At 41.9% G+C, this 23,514-nt stretch overlaps 3 protein-coding genes across 7 annotated transcripts in view; 1 reads left to right on the top strand and 2 right to left on the bottom strand.

Annotated features, from left to right (window-relative positions):
- Window positions 1–5,515, bottom strand: part of ALG9 (ALG9 alpha-1,2-mannosyltransferase) — an 88,003-nt gene extending 82,488 nt beyond the window's left edge. Inside the window, exons 1-3 of one of the 4 annotated variants that reach the window (XM_032427919.1) lie at window positions 5,306–5,515; window positions 4,325–4,463; window positions 2,929–3,063 (exon numbers count right to left, since the gene is read on the bottom strand). In XM_032427919.1, coding sequence (XP_032283810.1) covers window positions 2,929–3,063; window positions 4,325–4,463; window positions 5,306–5,436 — 405 coding nt within the window. In that variant the 5' untranslated portion in view covers window positions 5,437–5,515. Of the gene's footprint in view, window positions 1–2,928; window positions 3,064–4,320; window positions 4,464–4,576; window positions 5,246–5,301 lie in introns of those variants that run through there. The other 3 variants (XM_032427920.1, XM_032427921.1, XM_032427922.1) reach the window with 3 other exon arrangements.
- Window positions 5,516–9,144: 3,629 nt separating this feature from the next.
- On the bottom strand, window positions 9,145–13,069 carry FDXACB1 (ferredoxin-fold anticodon binding domain containing 1). Of its 2 annotated transcripts, XM_032427923.1 has the most exons (5): window positions 12,857–13,069; window positions 12,482–12,638; window positions 11,370–11,573; window positions 10,811–10,969; window positions 9,145–10,440 (listed from the first exon to the last, which is right to left on the bottom strand). In XM_032427923.1, the coding sequence occupies exons 1-5, from the start codon at window positions 13,026–13,028 to the stop codon at window positions 9,258–9,260; spliced, it is 1,875 nt and encodes a 624-aa protein (XP_032283814.1). In that variant the 5' UTR covers window positions 13,029–13,069; the 3' UTR covers window positions 9,145–9,257. The 2 variants fall into 2 exon arrangements, with proteins under 2 accessions (XP_032283814.1, XP_032283815.1); XM_032427924.1 differs by lacking the exon at window positions 10,811–10,969.
- Window positions 13,070–13,164: 95 nt separating this feature from the next.
- On the top strand, window positions 13,165–17,554 carry CUNH11orf1 (chromosome unknown C11orf1 homolog). The gene is made up of 4 exons (XM_032428050.1): window positions 13,165–13,506; window positions 15,718–15,948; window positions 16,449–16,515; window positions 16,980–17,554. Exons 1-4 carry the CDS (start codon window positions 13,465–13,467, stop codon window positions 17,114–17,116), a joined length of 477 nt encoding a protein of 158 aa, XP_032283941.1. The 5' UTR covers window positions 13,165–13,464; the 3' UTR covers window positions 17,117–17,554.
- Window positions 17,555–23,514: the final 5,960 nt, after the last annotated feature.

A 23,514-nucleotide genomic window follows, 5' to 3' on the forward strand; every position in this document is an offset into this window, starting at 1 on the left:
AACCAAAAACTCTGGACATTATAAATAAAGTAAACCTACCACAACTCAAGGGAGAGAGAAAGTAGTAGACTGCCTAGGGGCTTTAAGACCAGAGGAAAAACATAATGGTAAGTTCCCTGGGTTTTCTTTCACCTTCTATATCCTAGACTTAGAACTAAAGAAGTTGGCAGCTAGAAATGCCAAAGAGCATAAACACCAACCAAAGCCTGGTCAATCTCGCCAAAAGGCCAAGAAAGGGGTAGCCTAACAAGACAGAAAACCTTTAGACAATAACCACGCTACTCCAGCAAAGCACTCCAGGAAAAAAAAAAAAAAAAAGTAGCCCAACTCCCACCCATGCCATCAAAAGCCCAGTAGGAAGTCAGGACTTTCAACCTCACTGGTGTTAACAAGCTCCCTCTCTGGTCACACTGTCAGTGGAGACCACGTAGATAAATCTGGACTTCACCTCCCCACCCCACCCTAGCAGTAATGAAGTACCCCTACCCCAGTGAGGAACCTCAACTTCTACCCCCACCTGGCAATAACAAAGGTGGATAACACCCTCCTTTCTCCTGCTAGAGTGGTATCAAGAGCAGCAGACAAAACAGAAGGCTTCAATAAGACCCAAAGATGCAGAGGAAGCATGCCGGGCCCATGAATAAGATCCAGAGTCTCATAGTCCCCCAAATGTCCACATTTCAACGGAAAATTACTTGGAAAATCTCAGACTGAATTAAAATAATCAACAGATACCAACAAGATGAGATAAAAGTTAGCATTATCTGACAAAATTGTAAAGGAGCCGTTGTAAAAATGCTTCAATGAGCAATTAAGAACACACTGGAAACATGAAATAGAAAGTGGCAGTAAAGCAACAGAATATATAAAGAAAAACCAAATGGAAATTTTAAAACTAAAAAAGTATAATAATCAAAATAGAAGCTCAACAGATAGGCTCAAGAGCAGAATGGAGGGGACAGAGGAAACAATCAGTGAACTGGAAGCTTAGAAATTGCTCAATCAACACAGAGAAAATAGACTTGAAAAAAAATGAATAGGGCCTCAGAGACCTGTGGGACTATAATTAAACATCTAACATTGAGATCATTGGACTCTCAGGAAAGGAAAAACAGGGCAGGGCTGACAAAAGTACTCAGAAAAATAACAGCTAAAATCTTCCCAAATTTGGCAAAAGACATAAGCCTAAAGATTCAAGGTTAGTAAATTCCAAACAGGATAAACCCAAAAATATCCATGCCAAGACCCATCACAGTTAAATTTCTGAAAGGTAATCAGGTTAGATCTCCATTAACTCCTAATTATCCTTCAGCACTGTTTAAATTAGGCTCTCCTAATATGCTATCCCATTGCACACTGTACTTTTCCTCCATAAGGCCCACTGCATTTATAATTACTTGTTCAATATTCATCCATCCTCCCCACTAACCTATAAATTCCTTGAGGGCAGGGATTTGGCCACTGTTACATACACAACACTTAAAGTGCCTACCAGACAAAATGTGGTCCATTAGTTAGTATCCAAAACATATAAAAAACTTCTACAACTCAACACAAAGGAAAAAACAAATAATCCAATTTAAAAATGGGCAAGGTCGGGGCACCTGGGTGGCTCAGTTGGTTAAGCAGCCAACTCTTGATTTCAGCTCAGGTTATGATCTCAGGGTCCTGGGATCAAGCCCCGTGTTGGGCTCCCAGCTCAGCAGGAAGTCTGCTACAGGATTCTCTCTCCCCCTCTCCCTCTGCCCCTTGCCCTGTGCACGCTCCCTAAATCTTTAAAAACAAATGGACAGAAGGGGCACCTGGGTGGCTCAGTCGTTAGGCGTCTGCCTTCGGCTCAGGTCATGATCCCGGGGTCCTGGGATCAAGCCCCGCATCGGGCTCCCTGCTCAGTGGGAGGCCTGCTTCTCCCTCTCCCCCTGCTTGTGTTCCCTCTCTCGCTGTCTCTGTCAAACAAATAAATAAAATCTTTAAAAAAAAAAAAAAAAATGGACAGAAGACATGAATAGACATATCTCCAAAGAAGACATACATATGGCCAACAGACACATGAAAAGATGCTCAACATCACTCATCACAAATCAAAACCACAATGAGATATCACCTCGTATCTGTCAGAATGGTCAAAATCACAAGAAATAAGTGTTAGAATGTGGAGTAAAAGGAATTCATGTGTACTTGTTGGTGGGAATGCAAGCTGTGCAGCCACTGAGGGAAACAATATGGAGGTACCTCAAAAAATTAAAAAATAGAACTACCATAGGATCCAGTAATTGCACTACTGGGTATTTACCCAAAGAAAATGAAAACACTAAACTGAAAGGATATATGCATATATATGTGTTTACTGCAGCATTATTTACAATAGCCAAATTATGGAAGCAGCCCAAGGGTCCACTGATAGATGAATAAAGAGGTGGTATATACATACAATGGATTATTTGGCTATAAAAAAGAATGAAATCTTGCCATTTGCAAACATGTAAATACCATAGGATTTCACTCATATATGGAATTTAAGAAACAAAAGAAATGAAGAAAAAAGACAAACCAAAAAAAAAAAACAGACTCAACTACAGAAAACAAACTGATGGTTACCAAAGGGAAGGGGGTGCAATGAGGGATGAAATAGGTGATGGGAATTAAAAATACACTTATCTTGATGAGCTCCTAGTAATACACAGCATTGTTGAATCACTATATTATAAACCTGAAACTAATATAACACTGTATGTTAACTATCCCGGAATTAAAATAAAAAATTTTTACAAAGTTGTTCCATTAATGTTTGCTGAATGAATAAATGATTACTCTTCAAAAAAAAAAGCCCTCTCCTACCTACCAGTCTATTTTGTCCTTTTCAGAAAACTGTTCCAGAGACTCATCTCTTGATCAGGTGTAATTACTCCCAGACTGGCCTGCCCTTACCTTATTAGTTTGTAGAATTCTTGCGTGAAATGCAGCTGGCCAGGCATGAAGCAACAGGTAAGCATAGGAGCGAATCGCATAAACTGGGGAATATTCCCAAGTCTGAAACCCCTTCCCATAGATGAGGTAGTGTGTCTGAAAGTACAAAACAGATTTAGGGTTAAATGGGCCAAAAATCCAAGTTTCCAAGCAAAATATTAATAATACAAAGGTACACAGAAATGCTGAAGTTCTCAACAAGATTTGAAACTGGTAAGAATCAAAATGACCCAATACTGAAAAGTATTAGGACATTATAAATTTCTACAAGATTATTGTTTGGTCAATGTCGAAAGCTTGAATTTTACCCTCTACTTATTTTGTTAAAATACTCATTAGCCAAAGGGTACCTGGGTGGCTCAGCCAGTTAAACGGCTATCTTTGGCTCAGGTCATAATCTGCCAGTCCTGGGACCGAGTCCCGCATCAGCTTCCTGCTCAACAGGGAGTCTGCTTCTCTCCCCCTACACTAAGCATTTTTTAATGCAAAATGGGATCAGAAAATTTCACCTCTGAATTTTCTAAGAAGTCAGAAGACTTACATATGTATAAATCATGAAATAGCAGTATAAGCATACTATTGAATAACATTTTTCTATTTTTAGCACATTTCATAAAAAATAACCAAAAAAGTTGAAAGTTGTCACCTCTAGGGACTAGGATTTGGCTATGAGAAGTGGAACAGAGAGCTACTGTTTTCCCTTTAAGTTCTGCAGTAGTTGTTAACTTTAAAAATTATCTCAAGGGGTGCCTGGGTGGCTCAGCCGGTTAAGCGTCTGCCTTCAGGTCAGGTCACGATCCCAGGGTCCTGGGATCCAGTGCCACCTCCGGCTCCCTGCTCAGCGGGGAGTCTGCTTCTCCCTCTGCCTCTGCCTCTCTGTCTCTCATGAATAAATAAAATCTTTTAAAAAAAATAAAAATTTTCTCAAAGTATTATTTTGATTTAAAATAAATTTTTAAGAAAGTTACGAATTACATCTTTTTGTAAAAAGCCCCATTTTCCTATGGCCTTCAACAACAGGTAAATCATCAGCTTAAAATACAAAAGTGAAAATGAAGTTGCTGGGCGCCTGGGTGGCTCAGTCATTAGGCGTCTGCCTTCGGCTCAGGTCATGATCCCAGGGTCCTGGGTTCGAGCCTCGCGTCGGGCTTCCTGCTCAGCAGGAGGCCTGCTTCTCCCTCTCCCACTCCCCCTGCTGGTGTTCCCTCTCTGTCAAATAAATAAATAAAATCTTTAAAAAAAAAAAAAAAGTTGATTTACTACCAGTCACACTTGTATATCATTTGTATACTGACTGGCAACAAGGTCCCAAGCAATGAAATCAAGAACAAAAAAGAAAACTAAAGAAATCACCTACTGGTTCCCAGTAGTTGAACGTTTCATCACAGTCAGAGATGTTGCTCAGGAGAGCAGCACATAACCTTGCTGAGAGCAGACACTTGAAAGCAGTAGATCCTTCAGGTGCCCAGACTTGTCCTGCTTTGTTCCCAGATAACCTGCTCAGAAGCAAAGGGAGGATGTGTCAGGAAGACCTACTAACTAGAAGGGCTGAAACTAGACAGAAACGACAAGAATGGCAAGGACATCAAAGCACACTTAAGTAATTCACCTAAGAAGTTGGTTGTTCTAAGTAGAATACAGAAGGGACGAAGACTTTAACTGATCTTACTCTTTCCAGTTCCTGCTTTTAATGCGTAAGCTCATTCATACACTTTAATTCATTGCCTCGATGTCACTCCTTGAAGGCCACAAAGCTCTCGTTCTCCTTTTCTTTCTTCTCTTAACAAGGTCATTATTATGCATCTTTATTCATTTCCCCACTTGTCCAAATGCACAGAGGCCTAATTTGTGCAAAGTACGTAACCTCCTCCAGTTCCATATGTTGACCGCTCCTTCAATGCGGTCCTAACCCGCAGTGCCCCGGGCTTGGGGACAGAGACGGCTGCAGGTGCCGGAGGTTGTGGGGCCCACACTGAAGAGTAAGGGGTTAGGACTTTGCGGGCAATGAAGGAAACAGAGAGACAGCCGGAAAAGGTCTGCTCTTTGCCCTTGCCACTGAGGCTCGGCCAACTCAAACACCATGACGCCAGCCCGCTCTGGGCCTGGGCCAGCAGCCTCGGAGCCTCCCTCCAGGCTTTCTTCCCGAGAAACACGGGACCCGGGATGGGGGGCCCAGGGTGGGGCGAAGACCGGACGTGAGCCGTCCAGGAAGAGCAGAGGAACCCGGGGGAAGAGGCGGCCAGGCTGGAGCCGCGCCGCCCCGAGAGACCCTCCGGCGCTACCCCGCGCCGCGCCGCGCCGCCCGGCCGCCACGCCCCCGCCGCGCCCGCACACCTACTCGGTCCGGGGCTCCGCGCCGCTCGCCTCACGGCTGCACAGCAGCTCCCGCAGCTTGTCCGCGGCCGAGACTGCGTCCCCGCCGCTGCCCCCGCTCCCCTTCAGGCGCTGACGAGCCCCTCGGCTCGCCATGGCACGCGTGGAAAAAAGGTACAACTCGGCACCCTACGAAGGCGGCAAGCGCGGAGACATAGCTTTGGCTGGCAACGGTGTCCGCCGAGGGACAAAAGACCTTGACATGCGCAGACAAGACTAAATTATAAAGTTATTGGGCCAATTGGGGCAAATCCCGAAGTAGAAAAGAAATGAGACCTGAGACTTGACTTTCGCCACCATAGCTATCCCCTCCACATATTTGTAACTCTGGGCATTCCGCCCTCCGTCCCACTCTCTCTCCCTCCAGTCTTCAGCACAAATGGAAAGCGGCTAAACAACTCTACGGAGTGGGCAGAGGTATTTATCCAGTTAAAGATAACAGCACAGCTGCAGATGAAAGGGCGGTCATTAAAAGGTCACTGGCACCTGGCCCTCTCTGTCTTTGGGGGAGAGTGATAGAGACCGCCTGTAGCTAATTAACTGCTTCAGAGAGACAAAGCTGTAATGGCAGAATATAGAATAAGGAAAATGAAAGCCTCAAGAAATTCTGTGCAACAAATCAACCAGACCCCTGGCACTGCCATTCTACTACAGCAACTTGGTAAGCAATTTACATACTTTATCCTTTTTTAATGTAATACAACCACCTTGTTCTTATCAATAAGTAAACTGAGGCCCAAGGTTGCATAGCTAGGAAATGGTGGAGCCCTATTCCAACTCAGGTCTGTCTTATTACAAAGCCCATGCTTTTCCCAGAAGATGAGGAGGAAGATCCTGATGTCATACAGGTGATAGCCCACCTCTGACTCTCAGGGGTTATTCATCTGTTCCTGATACCCTGCCCACTCCCCGAATCACAGAGTTCTATCCCATCCTGTGGAGCTCTGTAGCAGTAGCTGAAACGTTTGTACAGGGAGTGCTGAAATGGGCCTTGCAGGAAATGTTAAAGGGACTTCTGTAAGGGGGGGGCAATAAGTAGAAGACAATTACAGAAAGAAAAAATTTCATGAGTAAAAGCAAACATAAAGGTAATAATCACTTATAAAGCTAGGATGAAGGTTAAAAGACAAAAGTAGTAAAATCAATTATACCTAAAAAAATTAAAGGGACTCACAAAATAAAAAGATGTAAAATAGGACAACATATACATAAAACGTGGAGAGGGGAGTGAAAATGAAGTTCTTTTAGGTGTTCAAACTTAAATGACCATCAACTTAATATACACTGCTATATACTTAGAATGTTATATAGAGGGAGTGCTGGACTTGACAGGGTCCCAGATTATTATTTCATACTAAAAATTCACAAATATTGAAAATGGAGATTGATCATATTGCTCAATTCCTATAGGCAATCATTAGGTACCAAGTTCAGACATCCCAGCCTAGCCCTATCTCCTATAGACATCCCTTTTTCATTCCCCTTCTCATTTCACTCTAATGCAGGCCCCTCCCTGCCTCTACCTAGGAGTACTACGATAGCATCCTTACAGAGTTCCTTCATCTCAAATTCATCCTATGCAACACTGTCTAATTAATTTTCAAAAGCACTACTCTGTATTGCCTCCTTAATCAAAAATCACCAGTTCTCCCATTGCCTGCCAAATGAAGTACAAATCCCATATTCCAGCATTGTCTTTAATCAGCTAAATCCAGCTCTAACCTACTTTTCTAATCTTATCTCCCACTACTTTCCTCTACACATTTACATTCCAACTAACTAGCCTGGAAAGTGCCTCAACTGCTCCCTTATCTATACCTCCGCCCAGAATGGATGTCCTCCTTGGCTGACAATCCTCCCATCACATCACTGCCCTTATTTTAAGATCCAGCTCAAATGCTCCTTGTCCCTGTACTATGCACTATTAGGGTAGAAGAAAGCTATATATCAGGGATGCCTGGGTGGCTCAGTGGGTTAGGCGTCTGACTCTTGGTTTTGGCTCAGGTTATGATCTCAGGGTCATGAGATCAAGCCCCACATTGGGCTCAGCATTGGGCGTGGAGCCTGCTTGAGATTCTCTCTCTCTCTCTGCCTCTGCAACAACCCCACCCCCACCCGGTGTGTGTGCATGTGTGTGTGTGGTGTGTACTCTCTAATAAAAACAAAGACAGCTATAAATCACATTACCTGCCCTCAATTAGCTTATAGTCTGTGTAGAAAGACAAACAATAAATGTGTTCATAAGAAATGTGTGTGTGTATACTCTCTAATAAAAACAAAGAAAGCTATAATCACATTACCTGCCTTCAATTAGCTTATAGTCTGTGTAGAAAGACAAGCAATAAATGTGTCCATAAGAAATGCCTTGATTCTGGGGCGCCTGGGTGGCTCAGTCGTTAAGCGTCTGCCTTCGGCTCAGGTCATGATCCCCGGGTCCTGGGATCGAGCCCCGCATCGGGCTGCCTGCTCCGCGGGAAGCCTGCTTCTCCCTCTCCCACTCCCCCTGCTTGTGTTCCCTCTCTCGCTATCTCTCTGTCAAATAAATAAATAAAATCTTTAAAAAAAAAAAAAAGAAATCCCTTGATTCTTTACCCCACTCCCCAGAATGTTATGCCAGTTTTCCCATCCCCGTTAATGATACTTCTGTTCTTCCAGGTCAAAAACCACGCAGTCAGTCCTGCTTGATTCCTGTTTCTTTAGCCCTGCGCCCTTCACCCATACACATATAGTTCATCAGCAAATCCTTTTAAATATTACCCAGCCCAACAACATCTTACCACCCTGGTCCAGGTCACCATTATCTTTCATTGGCATTACCGTAATTACCTCCTAGTTTGTATCTTGGCTTCCATTCTTGCCTTTCTACATGCTTTTCTCCAAATATACGAACAAATAAGGCAGTTACTTCCTTCCCAGAGATTACAATATAATTCCAATCTGCGGAGCCTAACTATTAATTAATGGGAACATACATTAATTAACATTAGAGGACTCCATTCTGTAGAGTCCTGGGCTGAGCTCATCTCCCAGTGTCTCTGAGAGGTGCTTACAACAGAAGGCTCCAAAATCTAGGAGGGCAAAGTTTAGAGTTAATCCCAGCAGAGAGGTTACTAGTGAAGAAGACTAGGGAAGGAGAAGTAACAATGGGAGAAGGAACATGGGCTTTTGAGTCAGAAAAACCCAAGTGTGAACTCTAAATCTGACATTAATTAGTTCCATGACTTCAACAGTAGTCAACCATGGAATAAATGTTATGATGATGATACCAATACTAATTATGGAGCACTTTTAACTTACCCAAGCTAATAAATGTTGGTCTGACTCCAAAAACCACTCTCATAAGTTGATTGAGATAATACATATTGGGATAAAGGAAGAGGAATTGGCAGTGTGGAAAAAATATAAATATGATGCTGAAGTTCGATTGCATCTTCACAAATAAAGCATCTAAAGTACAAGATACTGTTTTGTTAGTTTTCCTACTCATGACGGATCAAAATACAGTACAACTCCAAAGGTCACCAATCACATTACAGTCTATGAGCCCCAAGTTTCTTTAGAGTCAACCAACGTTGGCTAGAGTCACAAGGTAAAAGATTTTACAAAAAACACAATCCAGAAAGGACTACCAGTTACAAATTGGTCTTGTTCTCTTTTTTTTTTTTATGATTTTATTTGAGAGAGAAAGAGAGAGCACACACACAAGCGGGGGGATGGGCAGAGGGAGAGAGAGAAGCAGACTCCCCTCTGAGCAGGGAGCCCGACGTGGGTCTCCATCCCAGGACCCTGAGATCATGACCTGAGCCGAAGGCAGATGCTTAACCAACTGAGCCACCCAGGCCCCCCAAATTGGTCTTTTTCATCTGCACCCACACCCATACCCACAAGGATCACACTTGAGAGGTAAATTTACTAAACTACCGAGGTATTACATGTAGTCTTTGCTGAATCTCTTTCCTAAACTGGGACTGCATTGATGCCACCTGCTGCGGGGTGAGGGCCTTGTCACATGTCTGGTAAGTCAATCTGTAGCAGAGACTGACCTGTTGAGTCTTTGGATGCTGGAAACGACTAAGGAATTGTATGGATATGACAGTGTCCTGGGACACTGCTCGGGCCACCGTGTGAAACTCTAGTTCATCAAATTCTTTCTTCTCATCTAACCAAAAACTAATATCATGCACATAACACGGGGGATACAGGGAATAGCTTTTAAAGGGTTCTATTTTCCCAGGAACAAAATTCTTCAGGAAACGGTGATCAAAGGTCCACAACATCCTCCAGTCAGAGATACCCCAGACAAGCATGGCTAGTAGGTCCAAGTTCATAGACACAAACATAAAACACTGGTCCTTGTGTATAATGCTTGTAACAGACGTAGTGACAGACCCAATAATCAGATCCTTGGCACAATCTGAGTCAAAATTATGAGACTTCACATTAATAATATAATCTTTCCCATTTGGTTGAAAGACAAATTCCACTGAACTGCTCAGCTTAGAGCCCTCCAGCAATGTCTGAATCAGAAGGCTATCGAGAGCACCCTTCAGGTGATCCAGTAGTGACTGAAGATAACCATCCTTCAGATTTTTATTAAACCCAAGGATAAATAAAGTCTCATGAAATGCCGGCATGGTGAAAGGCAAGATGTGGCACTTCCGAAAGACAGGTCCACTGAGGACATGCAGGGAACCTGGGAGGAAGTCTGGTCCTTGGATGACAGCCTGAACATGAACTAGGAGAGAAGGTCTAAGACAGACCTTGGTTTGGACATAGATTTCTTCATGAGCTTCTTCCTTGCTGTCTCTTCCAGGATCCTTGAGAAGGCTAAATTCTGAAAATAACACTAGAAAGTTCTCCATGTCTTGTGTTGTCCCGCCAGTCAGGGACTCAGAATTTGAGTTATCTTCACAGAGGCTAATCCAAAAGGCAGCTGACAAACTGTCACAGTTCCAGGAAGTGAGATCACTGGTGCTTCCCTCTGGCAGAAAAGGGAAGGAACACTTCAGCCTCTTCAGAGGGAAAGCTTTGCCCAATTCAGCAATGAGTTTCTCATTAATGGTTCTGATAGGATGACATGAAGGTGCTTCTAGGAAACCTCTGTTTAAACACACATAAAAATAACTTTTTAACTTCAAATAATAATTATAATGGATCTAGAATTAAAAGCACAAATAGCTGTATAGAAAAGAATTATCCTTAAGGTGATCCGAAAAGCAAATAAAAAAAATTATCTACCAGAAACAGATATCATGTGTTTCAGAACTCTGACAGCCACCATCCGTATGATATACCAGAAAATATGACAAATTTTAATTCTAAAAAGGCTTGTGTAAGGCCAGACTGACAAGTATTCATAGCACCAACATGATTAACAATTTATATAGCATCCATTCAATACACAGTTGCCATCAAGCCAATCAGGATACAGCTAGAGAAAGAAGTAATTTCTGGTAAAACAGCAGGTTACCTGTTCAACTTTCCTATAAGTGCATCTGGTTCTGCAAAGGAAAACCACCGGTCACCCAGTTTGATCCTGAAGATTCTGGGTTGTGAACCTTCAAAGGGTAAGCTCCGGGTGAAGATATGGTTCAAAGCACCTTCTACATGAAAGGACTTATCTTGACTCCTGGCAAAATAGTCACCAAGTATGGAGTCTGTCATTTTTTTAATTAATTTATTTATTGCCATTATTTTTGTCTTTTTTAAAGATTTTATTTATTTATTTGACAGAGAAAGACACGGCGAGAGAGGGAACACAAGCAGGGGGAGTGGGAGAGGGAGAAGCAGGCTCCTCGCGGAGCAGGGAGCCCGATGCGGGGCTCGATCCCAGGACCCTGGGACCATGACCTGAGCCAAAGGAAGACGCTTAACGACTGAGCCACCCAGGCGCCCCTATTGTCATTATTTTTAAAAGCAAGCATTTCTAGAGACCAAAGCAGGAAATTGGTAGGGGAAAGTTTGCCTAAGAGATTTTTTTCATTATTAGTATGAGAGATGAAAAAGCTTAGATGTCTGTTATTACTCACCTGTATCCAGTGCACTTGTACCCTGGGACAGCCTCACAGCTGAAGGGACGCACGTCACTTAAGATGAATCCGCCCAGAGCTGCCATGGCAACCACTTGCCAACTGTTGTGCCATTCTCTCGTGGGCTTATCAGCAGGAGTCCCACCTTGTCCTCTGCACAATGCCACATGCACTTCTCCTTCCTCTGCAAGAACATCTTTACAGCTAATAGGGAGAGGTGGACACCAGCAATTTATCAGAAACAAGTTGAAATTACCATAGAAAGCAAGCTGTATATACTTGGTTTGGCTGTGAAATAATTAAAATCCAATCGTATCTTTTTACAAAGGTCTATAGACTTCAAACATGCAAAGGAAGTAGCTGGAAGTAAGGATGTAAATTCAATGTTCAACTATTAACTGATACTAGTGGTTGACCAGGATATTACCTGGCTTTGTATCTGCATTGTTCATCTAATGTCATAGAAAGGTCAATGTCTGCGAAGTTCCTATACGTGATTCACTGATTGGGCTGTTCTTCCCAGTTTAGAAAATTGTTCTTTTCACTCCCTTTCTATTAAAATTCCGTATTTCAAATGCTAACTTAAAATGCTGGCTGTGGAAAACCTTCTTGACAACTATGACCCCTAGAGTCCTCCGAGAGTACCACACGTTTTGGTATAATAGTGTAAAGCACTGTTTTAAGTTCACATTAATTTGAGGTAGTTACCCTCAATATCCTCAGTTTATGGATGAAGAAGCAAAAGCAAGTAAGGGTCAAGTAAGCTTACCCCAAATCATACAACTATTAAGTGGTGGGTGGGGATTTTGAATCCATGCTCTTAGCCATTAGATTATACTGGCTACCATTATTTTGCATTATCCAAAATAGGTGATCCTCCTTTTACACACCCAAGAGCATACATACTATTTGTACTTTTATTTAACATTTAGGGTTACATGTCTGCCTTTCCAACTAGATCGTGGGTTCCTCCGGAGCTTTATAGTCCCTCTAAACCTATCACATTTAACTTACACACGTATGCCTTATTTCTCAAACTAAAATGTGTGAGTGCAGTAACTATGTAATGTACATCTTAAATATTTTACTTGTGAGCGGTCTCATTTCCTCACCTCTGGAAAAACTTGGCAAGCAGTTCCCTGTTCTTAGCTACTCCAGCTTTTCGTCCACAGTGCGGAAAATTAAAATAAATTCGATCAAACTCCCTGTGGTGCAGTTCGAAGGCATCCGCCAGCCGGGTGCAGTCCACACCAAAACGTACCTCAGTACCTAGCACGAAATATAGACAGGAGGGTGTCTCCAGACCTGAATCCCTCCCTAACCTGGACAGTGCAAGACAACCCAGGTCCAAGCCCACTGCCGGCTTTCAGGGAACCGGACGCTCAAAAGCAAGCCACGCGTGCCCTACGGCCACACGATCCCACCCTTTCCACTAAGGGGCCGAGCCAGCAGGGGGCGGGGCTTCGCGGAGGGGTGGGCCTCGCTACCTCGCTCGCGCAGGCGCTGCAGATTCTCCCCGGCCACCGGATCCCGGGCCAAGTCGGCCGGGCGCTGGAGGCAGGTGGCCGTTACTCGGGTGCTCGCATCCAGGGTCTCGCTCAGAGCAGCAGCGAAGGAGAAATTCCCCTCCCCAACCAACAGGAGGCGCCGAGGGGCCATGGCCTCAACCTCCTCCCCGCTCGCGTCCTCGGAGGCGCCAGTTTCTTACGTCACTTCCTCCGTGGGGGGGGTCTCTGCGGGCCTCCTCTTCGTCCGTCGCTGATTGATGATGCACCGACAGCGTCCAGTTGTCTTGAGAAACTGGTGCTGCGACTTCAGGAGGAAAATAGCCAATGAGTGCAAAAGCGAGACACCGACCACCCCGACCCCTCACTCCCTCACAGCCTCAGGAGTGTCAAAATAAATGCCTTTTAGCCCGACGGCTGCCCTGAGCGACTTCGTCACACCTGCGTGAGGTCACAAGCAGTTACTAGCGCACAGGGACAGAGCCCGGGCGACGCGAGTTCTGAGTGAAAGGAGAGGGGCGGGGCCGAGGTCGAGAGGTTGGGCTGTGTTCTGCTTGTTGGCACACAGGGTAGCCTTCCTCTCGTCCGAAATGGCTGCTGTCCCTTGTCTCGGCTGCGCGGGATCTCTCCAGGTGCTTCTATCTCCTACCTTTTATTCATTCAAGAAATACTGAGTGCCTGTTATGTGCCAGGCCACTGTGAGGGCGGCTAAATACATGGATGAGTAAGATGTGGCCTGTGATTTCACTGAGCTTATAGTCTGATGGAGACTGCACAGCAAAAGAGGCAATTCTGGTACAGTGGGATCGGCGCTCTGAGGAGTCACTCAGGGTGCTGTAGGGCACACAGAAGGATTTAGAACCTTAGCAACTTCTGGGGTGAAGTGGAAAGATTCCCTAAATGAAGTGAACCTGAATTCTGGGTGGCTCAGTCACTTAAGAGCCTGCCTTCGGCTCAGGTCATGATCCCAGGGTCCTGGGATGAGCTCCGCATCAGACTCCCTGCTCAGCGGGGCGTCTGCTTCTCCCTCTCCTTCTGCCTGCCCCTCTCCCCCCCCACCACCACCACCCCCGCGCTTGTGCGCTCACTCGCTCTCTCTCTTTTTCTCAAATAAATAAAATCTTTTTTAAAAAAAGAAAAAAGCTAAGGCGGAAGGGGGGAGTACACCTGACCCAGGTAAAGAGAAGTGAAGAGGCAGGAGGAACAGTATTTGCAAAAGCATGATGGAGAAACAGAGTAGTTGAGTTTGGCTGAAATGTAGGTGGAGGAGAGTGGGTGACAGAGGAGAAGGAAGAGTTAAGCAGGGGCCAGGTCATATAGAACACCGTAAGCCATTTTAACAGCCTGAGTCTTATTCTAACGGTGGCCAGCTTTTAAATAGGAAGATGACACAATTAGATTTTCATTTTCACACCATTCTTCTTTACTATGGAGAAAGGATTGGAGAAGACCAAGGCTGATGGCAAGGAGATCAGAGAGTCAACTACAGCAATAATGGTGACAAAAGCTGGTAGTGATCTAAACTGGAACTTGGCAGTGGGGATGGAGGGTAGTGGTCTGATTCAAAAATCAATAAGACCTAGAGTTTGGATGGATATAAGGGGTTGAAAGAGAAATCAGAGTCAAAGATGAGCCACAGGTTTTGGCCTTGGGCAACTGAGTGGATGGTGATGTCTGTCCCTACAGCCCCAAGGTCAGTGTCCTGTTGGTCTACAGTGTGAGTACTGGGCTTGTCAGACTTTGCAGGAATTACTCTTTAGTCATCATGCTATTTGTTGACATCAGTGCACACATCTCTCTTCACAAAGGCACATGGTATGAGGGCTACAGTATTGACTTTGTCCCTACCTGTGGAAAGGTGGCTCGGTGGGTGGTGACTCCCAAATCATGGCCTCCTGGCCATGGTGATCTGGGTGACCTACATTCTTTCTTTGCTCGGAGAACGGGAAGGCCAAGTTTGGTGATACCTCTTCCTTTAAAGAAAATGGAACAGCTGAATAATATTTTTTGTCACTTTCCTACAAATTCTTCAAACAACACAAGCCACTCAGCATCAAAATGCTCTTCTTCAGTGAAGGTATTGTCTTGCCCCCAAGCCAAGGGACCACGGTCATCTTTTGGCCCAAAATAAAAATGGCTAGGCTTTTGATTCCTTACAAAAAAATTGAAATTCAGACATTGGTCACCTGATACATGCAAAGCACCATTGACTGGGAGAGCAGGCAGAGGGAGAGGGTATGATAATAAGACACAGGGCCTCTCCTAAAGGGATGTACACAGTTCAACATAGGAGATTCAACATATACTTGAAGAATTCTAATGTATGGTAGAAAGCTAAAGATATGAAGATACCATTCTGTGTGAGACAAAGGAGAGAGAAGTTAACTTGGAAGACATTATGGAAGAAGTGGCATTTGAGCTGAGACCAGAAGGAAGGAAACTATCATTTATTGAACTTTTGTTGTGTTATCTAGTTATCCAACTTTCACTTTTCCCTGTTCTCTTTGGCTATAGTAATATCCTTAGTCCTTAAACTCTTACATCTCAAAATTTCCTGAACATTTAGCTAGTTTTCCATATAGTATTGGGGATACTGAAGGTTTTCCCGTCTTTGGGGGCGGTGGCATTTAATGTACGTAGCCATCTGCTACTTGTGATTGACTAGGTCAAAGGATTCCTGGACCAGGAGAGAAAGAAACAGAACCACAATTAAATTGGGAGGAAAGCCTAGATCCTTAGTAAGGTGTGCTTATGTTATACTTGGCCAGGGGTGAGAAAGGGATGAATGCCTTTTCTGTTCCCTAGTTTATGCAACTAGCCTTTCTGTTCTCGCCTTTTCCCAGAGAAAGCACCTTGCCTATTTCCTAGCTAATCCACACTACGGCAGCCTCATTAATGCAGATGGCCATGCTGAAGTGTGGACAGATTGGAATGATATGTCCAAGTTTTTCCAGTATGGATGGAGATGTACCACTAATGAGAATGCCTATTCAAACCGTACCCTGATGGGAAACTGGAACCAGGAAAGATATGACCTAAGGAATATCGTGCAGCCCAAACCCTTGCCTTCCCAGGTAATCTAACTTTCTCTTCTCTTTCCTTCCGTTAGCAAAAGAAATGCCAGTGGCCATTTTAGAAGTAGGAATCTGATAACTTCCATGCTGAGATCTCTCAGGCCTCTCTGTTCAGTGAGGTGGTTGGGAGTGGACAGCAGTCTTTAGGTGGAACGGCTGTCCTATTTTACTATCAAGTAGAATAGTAAAGTAGTAAAAGTATGGGTAGTACTCCTTTTCTCTTGCTTCTCTTTAGACTTTCTTCATCTACATAAATATATGTCTTCTGACTCAGGCTGCCTACCTAGACTTGTCATTTATCGGCATTTTGCCCTTAAGTGTCTCCTAAACAAACAAGTAAACAAAGGATATGAAAGTTAGTAGAATGTAGACTAACAACATATAGACCTCTAGTTAATCCAAAATATAACAGTCTGTGAAAATTCATTTCATTGTGTCCTTTATTTCTCAACATTAAGTGTAGACTCCTATATTTTTAACTGATTACTTTTTCTTTCCAGTTTGGACACTACTTTGAAACAACATATGATATGACCTATAACAACAAAATGCCACTTTCAACTCATAGTAGGTGGACTATTCTTTTCAATCTTTATATTCTCAGGACCTAACTCAGTGTCTGGAACATAGAAGGAGCTCAAATAAAAGTAAATTGAATGAATGAATAAGTGAATGAATGAGTAAATGATTTTTCTCTCTTTTTTAAAGATTTTATTTATTTATTTGACAGAGAGCACAAGCACGAGCAGGGGGAGTGGCAGGCAGAGGAAGAGGGAGAAGCAGGCTCCCTGTGGAGCAGGGAGCCCCATGCAGCACTTAATCCCAGGACCCTGGGATCATGACCTGAGCCGAAGGCAGACACTTAACCGATTGAGCCACCTAGGCGCCCCTGATTTTTCTCTTTTCTCAATTTTGACAGGCTTCACTAGACTCAAAAATTTTCCCTCAGAAATAAGAACAAGACCGGTTACTAAGGCTCGTTGTTGTTGACTGATTCCACTTGCCTTCCCTTCTCTTCTCTCTTCCCTCAGGGTTTAAGAGAGAGCCTCACTGGTTTCCAGGACATCAACCTGAGCTGGATCCTCCTCGATACAAATGCACAGAAAAGTCAACTTATATGACTAGCTACTCAGAACCTCAAACTGGGCATCACTCTGCATGTATGTGAAATCGTCCTAACTGCCCATTTCAGGGTCCAGGATTCTAAGACAGAATAAGAAGCTTCATTTTTCCAGAGTAAAGTGTAGGAGGGAGCACATTCTAAGCACAACTAAGAATTTAGCTGATTATAACACAGTTCACTGTCTGAATAAAGAAAGCACAGAAAATATTCCTTACCCCCTTTTTTATTTGTTTTAATCAAGATTTAAATGTCAAATTTAAGTTAATTATATCTGCCCTTAGTTCTAAATTACGAGGTTGTAGTAGGAGGGGATTAAAAAGAATTATTTCAAATCAGCAACTACTTTGCTCTCCCCCACCTTCCATCCGTGGCAGAACTCCAAAATCCAGCATGACTTAGGTTATGTTTGCCTAGGTGCTTCCTGCATGTGAGCCTGGCAATCACAGGCAGATATTGTAACTCTATTGTGACCTTAATGAACATGCCCTCTTAAGGACTAAAAAAAGAGAAAAATAAGTTTTTACAATTATTAGAGTGGATTTAAAACATACAGGATTAGAGTAGTATAATGAACTCTCATGTACTATTACCCACTCAACAATTTATGATGGATCTTAACTATCCCTATATACTTTATCTATTTTTTTAATTAATTTTGGAGCAGATCTCAGAAATGATATCCTTCTGTCTATAAAGATTTTAGTATATATCTTAAAAAGATAAGGACTGTCGATTTTTTATTCCCCCACAAAGACCATCAAGGAAACCTGTTCATCAAACAAAGCTGAGTGATTAAACCTATAGCAAGGAGGCACATCAACTTGATACAATCTTGGTGAGAATTCAAAAGGGGATGTTAGGGGCGCCTGGGTGTCTCAGTGGGTTAAGCGTCTGCCTTTGGCTCAGGTCATGATCCCGGGGTCCTGGGATCGAGCCCCACGTCAGGCTCCCTGCTCAGCGGGGAGTCTACTTCTCCCTCTGCTCTTCCCCCTGCTCATGCTCGCTCTCTCACTCTCTCTCTCAAATGGATAAATAAAATCTTTTTTTTAAAAAAAGGAGGGGTGTTAGGGTATTTTTAGAGATTTGGGGTAAGGGCTCTTTTATTTTAAGATGAGTCTTTCAAAGTGGGGAACTGGTAGGGATTGAGACAGAATTGGTAATAGTTTGGGGTTAGTGAACACGGAGCCAACAGTCTAAATTTTAACATGTTTAAACTTATCAATATTTTCCTTTTTTATTTTCTCTCCCTCCTGTTTATTATGACAATATAATAGATGGGAGATGTCTCCCATGTATTTTCTCCCAAACTTTTACTATTTTATGTTACAGACACAGATATGGAATTTATGTTGTATATGATGTTAGGTAGTAACTGAGTTTCATTTTTTTTTTCTATATGACTATCCAGTTTTCCTAGCATTAATTATTGAAAAGAACGTACTTTCTCCACTGCTCTTGAATACCATTTTTACTGTAAATCAACTGTCTGTGGATACTTAGGCCTGTTTCCGGGCTCTCTGAAACATTCCATTGGCCTGTCATTACATATGTTATCTTAGCCACAATGCCTTAATTACCTCACTATTATAATTATGATAATTTTGTAAATTTTAATATCTAATAAATGAAATACTTTTACATTGTTTTTCTTCAAGCAATTGGTAGAAACCATGTTGCATTGTTAGACCAACTTTAGAATTTGAGTAATTGGGACACCTGAGTGGCTCAGTCAGTTAAGCATCCAACTCTTGATTTGGGCTCAGGTCATGATCTCAGGGTCATGAGATCGAGCCCCCCATCAGGCTCCTCTGCTTTAGATTCTCTCCCTCTGCCCCTCCCAATCATTTGCATGCTCTCTCTCTCTAAAATAAATAAATAAATCTTTTTTAAAAAAGAGTTTGAGGGCACCTGGGTGGCTCAGTTGGTTAAGCGACTGCCTTCGGCTCAGGTCATGATCCTGGAGTCTTGGGATCGAGACCTACATCAGGCTCCCGGGGAGTCTGCTTCTCCCTCTGACCCTCCCCCCCCTCATGCTCTCTCTCTCTCTCATTCTCCCTCTCTCTCAAATAAATAAATAAAATCTTTAAAAAAAAGAATTTGAGTTGTCTCTTACTAATTCTAGTAATTAATATGTGCTCTTGAAATATGAATAATATTTTATAGGCACTTATTTTAAGTTTATATGTTATATATCCTATTCTATTTCCTGTGTGTCCAGGATATTTTTTAAATTGTAGTAAGATATATATAGCATAAATTGTAGTAAGATATATATAGCATAAACTTACCATTTTAATGATTTTTTTAAGATTTCTTTGTTTATTTTTAAGATTTTATTTATTTGAGAGAGAGAGGAGAGGGGAGGAGCAGAGGGAGAGGAGGGACAAGCAGACTCCACACTGAGCATGAAGCCCGACATGGGGCTCGATCCCACAACTCTGACATTACGACCTGAGCCAAAATCAAGAGTCAGTTGCCCAACCTGGGGCTTGGGCTTACAGCCCTGAGATTAAGAGTCACACACTCTGACTGAGCCAGGCAGGATCCCCCCATTTTAACTATTTTTAAGTGTACAATTCAGTGGCATTAAGCATATTCACAGAGTTGTGCAACTATTAGCACTATTTCCAGAACTTTTTCATTATCCCAAACTGAAGTTCTGTACCAGTTAAACACTGACTCCTCATTCCCCCCTTCTCCTAGCCGCTGGTAACCACTGTTCTACTTTCTGTCTCTATGAATTTGCCTATTCTAGGAAACTCATATAAGACGAATCATTTCATATTTGTTCTCTTGTGTCTGGTTTATTTTGTTTAGCATGTTTTCAAGGTTCATCCGTATTATAGGATATATTCCTTTTAAGACTGAATAATAGTACATTATGTGTTTACTACATTTTGCTACTCCATTCATCTGTTAATGGATACTTGGGTTGTTTTCACCTTTTGTCTATTGTGAGTAGTCCTGTTATGAACATTGGTGTACAAGTATCTGTTTGAGTCCCCACTTCCAGTTCTTTTGGGAATATACCCAGAAGTGGAATTGCTTGATCATATGGTCATTCTGTGTTTAACAGTTTGGAAATGCTCAACTGGTTTCCACTGCATTTTTTTTTTTTTTTTTTTTTTTATTTTCCCACCAGCAATGCACAAGGATTCTAACTTTTCCACATCCTTACGGACACTTATTTTATTTTTAGTTTTTATAATAACCATCCTAGTGGGTATAGATTGGTATCTGTTGCGGTTTAGATTTACACTTCTCTAATGGCTAGTGATATTGAGCATCTTTTCATGTGCTTTTTAGCTATTTTTGTATATCTTTGGAGAAACATTTATTCAAGTCTTTTGCCCATTTTTGAAATGAGTTGTTTGCCTTTTTGTTGTAGGAGTTCTTTATATATTCTGGATATTAATTCCTAGGCAGATAACAGGATTTGCAAATATTTTCTCCCATTCTGTGGTTTGTACTTTCACTCTTTTAACAGTGCCCTTTGATGCACAAAAGTTTTCAATTATGATGAAGTCCAGTTTATCCATTTTTTCTGTTGTTGCCTAAACTTTTGGTGTCATATCCAAGAAATCCTTGCCAAAGTCAATATTATGAATTTTTTCCCATATGTTTTCTTCTAAGATTCTACAGTTTTTGCTCTTATAATTAAGTCTTTGATCCTTTTTGAATTAACTTTTTATATGGTGTAAGGTAAGGGTCCAGCTTCATTCTTTTGCATGTGGATACCCAATTTTCTCAGGATCATTTGTTGAAAAGACTGTACTTTCTCTCATTGAATGGATTTGGTATCTTTGTCAAACACCATTTAACCATATACATGATGGTTTATTTCTGACCTCTGTATTCTATTCCATTGGTCTGTATATCTGTTTTTATGCTGATACCCTACTGTTTTTTTTATTACTATAATTTGTTAATAAGTTTTGAAATTAGGAAATATGAGTCTTCCAACTTTGTTCTTCTTTTTAAAGATGATTTTGGCTATTCAGGGTCCCTTGAGATTCCATATGAATTTTAGGGTGAATTTTTCTATTTCTGGAAAAACATTGAAATTTTTATAGGGATTGAAGTGAATCTGTAGATTGCTTTAGGTAGTATTGATATCTTGACAATATTAAGTCTTCTAGTCCATGAACATGATGTCTTTCTTTCCATTTATTTGTGTCTTTAATTTCTTTCAGCCATGTTTTATTGTTTTCAGTGTATAAGTCTTTTGCCTCCTTAGTTAAGTTTATTCCACACTATTTTTTGATGCTTTTGTAAATAGATTTGTTTTCTTAATTTCCTTTTGGGATTATTCTTTATTAGCATATAGAAATGTAGCTAATTTTTGTGTGTTGGTTTTGAGTCCTGCAACTTTGGTGTATTTCTTTATTAGCTCTAGAGAATTTTTTGTGAGATCTTTAGGGATCTCTACATGTAAGATCATGTCATCTGTAAACAAAGGTAATCTCATTTCTTCTTTTCCAATTTGGTTGCTTTTCTTTTTCTTGCCTAATTGCTCTGGCTAGAACTGCCAATAATATATTAAATAGAAGTGGTAAAAATGAACATTCTTGTCTTGATCCTGATCTTTAAGGAAAAGCTTTCAATCTTCACCTCCTATAATGATGTCAGCTGTGAGTTTTTCATATATGGTCTTATTTTGTTGAGGTAATTTCCTGCTATTTCTAGTTGAGTATTTTTATCATGAAAAGATACTGAGTTCTATCAAAAGTTTTTTTCTGCATCATTTGAGATTATCATTTTTTCCCCTTCATTCTGTTATTATGGTGTATTACATGATTTTTTTTATGTTGAATCAGCTTTGAATTCCAGGAATAAATCTCACTTGGTTGTAATGTATCCTCTTAATATGCTGCTGAATCAGTTTGCTAGTATACTGTTGATTTTTTCATCAATATTCATAAAGGGTATTGGTCTGTAGTTTTCCTTTCTTGTAATATCTTTATCTGGCTTTGGTATCAGAGCAATACTGGCCTCATAGAATGAATTAAGAAATTCATTTTCTTAAGGGGCACCTGGCTGGCTCAGTCGGAAGAGCATATGACTCTTGATCTTGGGACTGAGTTCAATCCCCACATTGGGTGACTGACTCTTGATTTTGGCTCAGGTCGTGATCTCTGGGTTGTGAGATCGAGCCCCACATTGGGCTCTGTGCTCAGTGTGGAGTCTGCTTGAGATTCTCTCTCCCTCTCCCCCTCCAGCTCATGCTGTTTCTCTCTCCCTCAAATAAATAAAAAATCTTTTAAAAAATAAAATAAAATTTAGTAAGACTTGTTTGTGGCCTAATGTATGGTTTTTCTTGTTCCATGTGCACTGAAAAAAAAAATGTATTTTCCTTTGTTGTTAGGTGGAGTGTTCTGCCACCACTTTGTAATTTGTCTCTAACTCCCCACTGTCAAACAAAGCTGCAGAGAACATCCTCATATATGGCTCTTTATAGAGACTGAATTGCCGGGTAATGAGGTAATGGTATATTTAAATTGGCTGTTGTTCTCAAGAATGGTTGTGCTGCCCACACATCCACCAGCAATGCCTGAGGCTCCCATGTCACCATATCTCTGCCAGTACTTCGCATTAACCAACTTTCTATTTTTTGCCACGCTGATAGGTGTGTAAAGCAGTGGTTCTCAACTAGGAGCAATTTTGTCCTTCAGGAGACAATTGGCAATGTCTGGAAACGTTTTTGATTGTTGCAACTGATATGTCTACTGCATCCAGTGTGTAAAGGCCAAGAGTGCCGCTAAACATCCTACAATGCACAGAAGAGCCTCCACATCAAAGAATTATCTGGCCCAAAATATCACTAATGCATCGAAAAAGCCTATTGTAAAATGATAGCTTGTTGTTACTTTGACTTGCATTTCACTGACTACCGATGATTTTCAGCCTTTCTTTGTATGCATGTTGGCTTTTTGGTTTCCACTTCTATAAATTTCATATGTACAGTCACTGTCCACATTTTTTTTTTTATTGGAGCAGCTGTCCTTCTCCCGATTTGCAGGGTTCTTTGTATATTCCAGGTACTAATGCTATTAATCTCTTATAAATTTTAGAGATTACATATATATTCTTGTCCCTTTCTGTCGGCTTCTGTGGATGATTAAAGAAGGCCACAAATTCCTTGACACCCCTCTTATCAAAAGGTGGAAGTCTATGCCCCTTCCTTTTAAATGTAGACAGACTCTGCAACTGCTTTGACCCCCAAAATATGGCAAAAGTAACGCTGTACAGGTTCCTAGGCCCAGGCCTTAAGAAACTAGCAGATTTCACCTCCTGTCTTGTGGAATACTCCGTCCTGGAGCCCATAAGTCCAGCTACCTGATGGAAATACCCTATAGAAAGGCCCCTCTCCCTACAAAGAGAGGGAGAGGGGCCCAGCTGAGCCCAGCCTTCCAACCATCTTCGCCAAAACATCAAGAATGAGG

Source organism: Phoca vitulina, unplaced genomic scaffold, assembly GCF_004348235.1.
Source record: "Phoca vitulina isolate PV1807 unplaced genomic scaffold, GSC_HSeal_1.0 scaffold38, whole genome shotgun sequence".
NCBI lineage: Eukaryota > Metazoa > Chordata > Mammalia > Carnivora > Phocidae > Phoca > Phoca vitulina.